The sequence below is a fragment of the Chenopodium album genome, chromosome 24 (assembly GCF_948465745.1).
Source record: "Chenopodium album chromosome 24, dcCheAlbu1.1, whole genome shotgun sequence".
NCBI classification, from domain to species: Eukaryota; Viridiplantae; Streptophyta; class Magnoliopsida; order Caryophyllales; family Amaranthaceae; genus Chenopodium; species Chenopodium album.
In genome coordinates, this window is record NC_137857.1 from 33,862,680 (window position 1) to 33,870,402 (window position 7,723).

The following is a 7,723-nucleotide window of genomic DNA, read 5'->3' on the forward strand; positions in this document are numbered from 1 at the left end:
TAATAATAATAATAATAATAATAATAATAATAATAATAATAATAATAATAATAATAATAATAATAATAATAATAATAATAATAATAATAATAATAATAATAATAATAATAATAATAATAATAATAATAATAATAATAATAATAATAATAATAATAATAATAATAATAATAATAATAATAATAATAATAATAATAATAATAATAATAATAATAATAATAATAATAATAATAATAATAATAATAATAATAATAATAATAATAATAATAATAATAATAATAATAATAATAATAATAATAATAATAATAATAATAATAATAATAATAATAATAATAATAATAATAATAATAATAATAATAATAATAATAATAATAATAATAATAATAATAATAATAATAATAATAATAATAATAATAATAATAATAATAATAATAATAATAATAATAATAATAATAATAATAATAATAATAATAATAATAATAATAATAATAATAATAATAATAATAATAATAATAATAATAATAATAATAATAATAATAATAATAATAATAATAATAATAATAATAATAATAATAATAATAATAATAATAATAATAATAATAATAATAATAATAATAATAATAATAATAATAATAATAATAATAATAATAATAATAATAATAATAATAATAATAATAATAATAATAATAATAATAATAATAATAATAATAATAATAATAATAATAATAATAATAATAATAATAATAATAATAATAATAATAATAATAATAATAATAATAATAATAATAATAATAATAATAATAATAATAATAATAATAATAATAATAATAATAATAATAATAATAATAATAATAATAATAATAATAATAATAATAATAATAATAATAATAATAATAATAATAATAATAATAATAATAATAATAATAATAATAATAATAATAATAATAATAATAATAATAATAATAATAATAATAATAATAATAATAATAATAATAATAATAATAATAATAATAATAATAATAATAATAATAATAATAATAATAATAATAATAATAATAATAATAATAATAATAATAATAATAATAATAATAATAATAATAATAATAATAATAATAATAATAATAATAATAATAATAATAATTGTGCTTTACCTTTAAATTATAATACATTGATACTAAATAATTTCCTACTCTTGGTTGATCAGAGGTAATGCTACATTGGTTTATGCCTGCGAGTGGAATCCCCATGCTGTTGAGGCTCTTCATCATAATCTTCAAGCCAATTTGGTTTCTGATCGTTGCATCGTACTCGAAGGAGATAATCGTCTCACAGCTCCTAAAGTATAGCCCAATTTCTTTGTTTGAATTTTTTTTTTGTAATTTATATATCTACTATTATAAATTTTCACTTAATATGTTAGTGTTTATGAGCCCTTTGATGATCTACATCTACTAGTATTGGTTTTCATAAGTTGCGTTAGTGTTATGAACCCTTTCATGATCTATCTTATGATTCTAGTCTGGTTATGCTTGTTCCCTGATGGTGCATTCTGATGCCGATAGCTTTTCAGGGTAGCTGCATGCTAAATTTTGATAGCAAATAGGGATATTGGGGCTGTGTGATTTGCTGATTTTGCTCATTATTAAGGATCCATTTGCGGCAATTGAAACTTTAAAAGTAATTTCTTTTGTTGAAGCTGTTGCTGATGTTGATTGATTATTCATCATTCCAATTTTACAGGGAGTTGCTAATCGTGTCTGTCTTGGTCTCCTACCGTTCAGCGAGGGCAGTTGGTTTACTGCTGTAAGGGCATTAAGGTAATTTCTCTGGTTGACTTTTCATTTAATTTTTGGACTCAGCATGCGCATCACTAATCATTCAGCATCACAAGAGAATATGATTATCTTATCTCACCTTGTTGCTCAATTCAAGCATTTTGACATCTCACTTAGCTTCTATGCTCATTTTTTAGTAGAAGTAAAACCTGATTTCGACCCTAGCTAAAAGGCCTAAACAATAGGCAACATCTTAGTGGGGCTCATTTTAAAGGAATAGAGTTAGAAACACTTCGTTATAATCCAACTCAATTTATAAGTTTTACAACTTCCCCATTCCATTGTATGTCATTCCTTGGACTTTATTTTTTTTATTTTTTTATTTTTTTATTTTTTTGGGGTTTAGGGTGTGGATATCAATTATCATTATTAGTCCATCTGTAGGTGCCTAGGCGGTAAGATGACAATTATGGTAGTGAGTATAATGTTTCTTGCTAGAAATTCCTATGCTAGTGATTTAGTGAATGCCTGCTCACTAGCAAGTCCCAAGCATCTCTTTTCTTCATAAAGTTTCAACACTACTACAGACATTTGGGGTTTAATATTGCTTTACCATGGGTATTGAGATGGAACTTATCTTATAAAATTAGATATGCCATAAAGCTGCCACCATTACCCCATGTACCAAACAAGCCCTAGAGGTAATTTGAGATAGTTAAAACATTAACTTCCTATATAAGAAAGTTTTGCTAGCATTTGGGATGGTCTAAAACAAAGAATGATTTGTATTCTGTTGCGTAGGGATAGAGGGGGTAGCTACTAAGTAATCACAGAAGTAGATAGTACTTCTATATATGTCCAGCTTTGAAATTCGTCGATGCTATTTACATAATCCTAATACATGATTGACTTGGGTTTGGATGGTAGGTGTGAGGGTGGCACACTTCACATACATGGGAATGTGAAGGACTCGGAGGAGAGTCAGTGGACTCTACATGTCATGGACTCTATCTCTGAAATTGCTAAATCTGAAGGTATCTTGTATTCTTGTGATGAACTTGTTTCTTCTTTTCCCTTCTTTATGCTACTTAAACTCTCAAATTAATTGCTGCACCATAAAAGGTTGAAATATTTTTTTAAGCCTCTGACTTGCCAAACTGTAATGACTTCGTACATGGCTTATAGGTCACTGTTGGAATGTGTCGGTGGTGCATTTGGAGAGAGTGAAGTGGTATGCCCCTCATATCCGTCATCTTGTTGCCGATGTAAGATGTGAACAAATTCTAAAATGAAGATATTCAGACTTCGTTGCCTCGTTGGTGTACCATTTTGGAATTGTCAAACGCAAATCTGAGTCTGCTGTACTACCAACTTGCTAACCGGGTTACAATATTTGCAATGTCAGTCGTCTTTTTTTTTTGTTTTTTTTGTTTTTTGTTTTTTTGTTTTTTTTGTTTGTAGCTTAGTATTTCATAGTCGAGCTCAAGCTCAGGTAATATTTTGTTGGATTTGATAGGTTATAGACAATTTATGTGCTTGTGCTCCAGAATTCTGTATCAATAGTAGAACTTCTTAACAAGGTAGAACAAACAAGTTCAAGGGAGAGATTTGGCCTTGGGTTTAGGTGCATATCAAATGTTTGAAATTTGAGCTCATTTTCTGAATACTGAGAAGGAAAAGCAGGTAATGAAATGGTCCAAACACGAAGGTGGACACAAGTCGTTTGGATGTGATTTCGATTCAAGTCATTAGAGGAGAATTATTCAGTTTGGTTTCAGTCGAGGCGTGGCCAATATAGAGTTAGGTTGGGTTGTGTTGTGTTGATATAGGCTCAGGTTAAAAATCAGATAATTCAATTAGATATTTGTTTGGGTTGGATCAATTTTGCAAGCTCTAGTCAACTGAACAATAAACTAAAGGAAAAGAATCACTAATTCACTAGGGATAACGATCTCCCTATTCACTATGACTATTAGAATAATGGACTATACAGTATACACTATAGCATTGAATTTCTCATTATATTTGGTTGCATTCTGTTATTGTCAGCATTTATCAATGGCTATATTTAGTAACATGCCAAAGTTTATGGTATTCATGTCTGATTAATTTTTTTTTTGAAAATGATAAAAAAAAAAAAAAATGTATGTTAGGCCTACTTGTAAACAAAATTATATACTGCATTTCTAGGTACTTGTTTAAAGTACAAATTATTATCATACCACTTGTTTTTAATAACAATTGTTCACAATTCACTAGGTCTAACTTATTACTTGTATAAATTTCATATGAATGCATCCAGTCATCCACCCATCTGTCCTTCAATCCATAACTCCCAAAACAAGCAACATTATAATAATTATATAAATTAAATGCATAATTACAAGAAATTTCAAAGTTAGTAAGGTGGGATCCAAAGCTGATGGTAACTGCAAGAAAGTGATGAAATATAGGCTAAAAGCAAATTAATTTTCTAAAGGACAAATTACCATATTATTTACTTAATTATATTTTTATAATTTAAGGATGGAGTCATGGTCTCATGGATATGCTTTCAATAGAGTAAAAATATTTGTTAAGTATACATTGTTACCATTATTAACATAGTTCATTCCATCTTCTATTAATACACGTATTTTCTAATATGAACTTTGCTCATAAATATCTCTCAAACATGAATTATATTTATAAAGATAAAGAATAAATTTATAGTTGCATACATTGATATGACCATATTAAGAAATACTCCCTACGTCTCTAAATTACATTCCTCTTTCTAGCATTAATTCCTCACATAATAGAGAGAAAGAGGAATGTAATTTAAGGACAGAGTGAGTAGCATTTATCAAAATGGATCAGAAAGATTACGAAGTAATCTTGCACTCGTGTTAATCAACGCATACAAAAAATGCCAAGTGGCCACTAGTACAATATCTTATCACTTACTCACATAGTCACGTAGTACTACTCAAGTTCCATTATTTAAGGAGTGACAAAGAACTCAGAAAAGTGGGGCAAAAAAACCAAAAAAACAAGAGAGAGTGAAAATGGGATTCAAAACTTTGTTGTTTATGTTCATAGTTGTGGTGTTATCTTTCTCAGTAGCATTTGCAGAAAATAATGAGGAAGAAAAAGTTGTTGGACTTGTTATGAATTACTACAAGGACACTTGTCCTCAAGCTGAAGATATCATCAAAGAACAAGTCAAGCTTCTTTACAAACGCCATAAAAATACTGCTTTTTCTTGGCTTAGGAACATCTTCCATGACTGTGCTGTTGAGGTAACTAACTCATACTTCCTCGGTTTTTTTATTTGAAACACTTTGACTTTCACACTATTCACGTATTGCAGTATGTAAAAATGTTATATGTATGACTTAACTAGTGATGTATGTGTATAAGAGTATATATATAAGTATATAACTTGGACTTGAACAATGTATGCGGATGTCAGTTAGCTTAGTTGTCGTACTTGATATTTGGAGTAGTTTTGTGTAGAGTTGGTGATCTCTAGCTTGATTTGATGACCTGATCTGAACTTGAACAGAAGCTAGTGAGAGAAATTTAAACTAGAGCTAATACTATAGTGTGAATAGCTCAAATTTGTTCCATTTATCATATGTTGCCATGCATTTTGCATAAATTTTGACAGTTTGAGCATACATTAAATTGATCTGAAACCAAAGTATTGAAAACTTTCTTTGCAAAAAAAAAAAAAAAAAAAGGCATGAAGTTGAATTTATGAAATATTAGTTAAATATTAAAGCATCCATATTTATGTTAGAATTTGGTCATAATGGTTAAAAAGAGCATAAGATGAAGTGAAGTATTAGCATGTAACAAGTCAAAAAAGAAATAATTGGAATTTTACTAATTTAATTATTTTTTGAGCTTTAAAGTGCACTAGAGAGAATCTAAGATAATCTATCTTTAAACAATTATAAATGCTTTATGAGTTTAAGATAATTAAATTTATTAATTAGGCTATGTATGTTAGTCATGTGATGCATCATTGCTGCTGGACTCAACAAGGAGGATGATGTCAGAGAAGGAGATGGATAGGAGCTTTGGGTTAAGAAACTTTAGGTACCTTGACACCATCAAGGAGGCTATTGAAAGAGAGTGTCCCGGCGTTGTTTCTTGTGCTGATATTCTTGTTTTATCTGCTAGAGACGGCATTGTTCAGGTAATTACCTTTTTTTAAACTCGTAATATGCGTGTCTAAGTCTAACAGGTAAAAATCAATGTTAAAATTGTTTTTCTTTTCTTTTCCAGTTAGGAGGACCCCACATTCCTTTGAAAACAGGAAGGAGGGATGGAAGAAGGAGCAGAGCAGAGATATTGGAGCAATATCTCCCAGACCACAATGAGAGTATGAGTATGGTGCTTGATAGGTTTAAGTCCATTGGAATTGACTCCAAGGGAGTTGTTGCTTTGCTAGGTAACTTTATTTATTCATTTTTTCTTGTTTACATGCTTGTCCTTACTAACATACATACATCTTAATATATGCTTATACATACAATCGTTCTGACATACATGAAATAATTTTATGATCATATATTATGTCATACACGGATTACTATAATAATAATGGAACACATATAAAAGTGTCAATTACGTTATAGTTTAGTTGGTTGTTAAAACATTAAAATTTTGAGTAATCTTGTACGTAGATATTTAAGTCTCAATTACGTTTGTCGATATTCTTTAATTAACATATACAAAGTATTTCAAATAATCTCAATAATTTTGAAACACAAGTAGTTTTCAATATGCATATAGACAAAGCAAAGTAACTATATATGTGGGGTTTATCACATGAATCTCATCATCTCATTTTCAATTCTCCAAATAAAGATACCATCACAAAGTGTTCAAGCAATTCAATTTAATATTCTTCTTTGATCTACTCAAGTTTTAATTTACTTTTGAATATATATTCCACTCAAACTTTACTTTTGAGTCTTGTAAGTGACATCCAACAAAGTTTATTTTTGACCTTCTCTTCCAAGATTTCAATCTATTTACCAAATTTGTCTAATGAATATATATAAAACTACTAATTACTTTGATTAATTAACTTCTTAATCACAACCATTGATTAAGTACTTTCTTTTGGATAATTATGGTGTAATTATGGACCCACAAGGGCCACAACCCTAATAAAAATAATTAATGCTTAGATAGTGAACCTTAACCAAAATAATTAGCAAACTAACTGAAGTTGGTAGTTAATAATTATGTAACCTTCAACAGGAGCTCATAGTGTGGGCAGAACCCATTGTACAAAGCTGGTCCACAGGCTGTACCCGGAAGTCGACCCAAACTTGAACCCGGACCACGTACCCCACATGCTAAAGAAGTGTTATGACCCGATCCCAGACCCGAAGGCGGTCCAATATGTGAGAAATGACCGTGGTACCCCTATGATTTTCGACAACAACTACTACCGGAACATATTGGACAGCAAGGGTTTACTCATTGTGGACCATCAACTAGCCACAGACAAGAGGACTAGACCATATGTGGTTAAAATGGCTAAAAACCAAGACTACTTCTTTAAGGAGTTTTCAAGGGCCCTAACCATTTTGTCTGAGAATAACCCACTTACTGGCTCTAAGGGTGAGATTAGGAAGCAATGTAGTGTTGTAAACAAGCTACATTAGATCATCATCATCATCAAATATATATTAATCCTTGTTATGCATGGATTAATAATGTTACTAATATGTGATGATTAAGTATTAGAATAAAATGGTGGTTTTATCATTTTAGTTCTATATGTAGTGGTATAGTGATCTTAATGATTGCATATGCCATCATATTGTATGCTTCTTTGCTTTCATAGTTTCATGTAATGAGTGCAATATGTTACTGTTAGTAGGGTGGTGTTTTCTTTGTAAGATGTGAGGGAATTATCAATTAATGTAAATCCCTTTTTTTTTAAA

The 7,723-nt window shown here is 28.4% G+C and overlaps 2 protein-coding genes across 2 annotated transcripts in view; both read left to right on the forward strand.

The window, feature by feature from the left end:
• LOC145611125 (tRNA wybutosine-synthesizing protein 2/3/4-like) overlaps positions 1-3,884 on the forward strand; it is a 9,851-nt gene extending 5,967 nt beyond the window's left edge. The window contains exons 6-9 of the mRNA XM_081666366.1: positions 1,202-1,337; positions 1,738-1,814; positions 2,700-2,806; positions 2,958-3,884. Coding sequence (XP_081522492.1) covers positions 1,202-1,337; positions 1,738-1,814; positions 2,700-2,806; positions 2,958-3,064 — 427 coding nt within the window. The 3' untranslated portion in view covers positions 3,065-3,884. The remainder of the gene's footprint in view (positions 1-1,201; positions 1,338-1,737; positions 1,815-2,699; positions 2,807-2,957) is intronic.
• An 880-nt stretch (positions 3,885-4,764) lies between these two features.
• Positions 4,765-7,723, forward strand: LOC145610150 (peroxidase 42-like). The gene is made up of 4 exons (XM_081665417.1): positions 4,765-5,053; positions 5,770-5,958; positions 6,048-6,213; positions 7,032-7,723. The coding sequence occupies exons 1-4, from the start codon at positions 4,820-4,822 to the stop codon at positions 7,439-7,441; spliced, it is 999 nt and encodes a 332-aa protein (XP_081521543.1). The 5' UTR covers positions 4,765-4,819; the 3' UTR covers positions 7,442-7,723.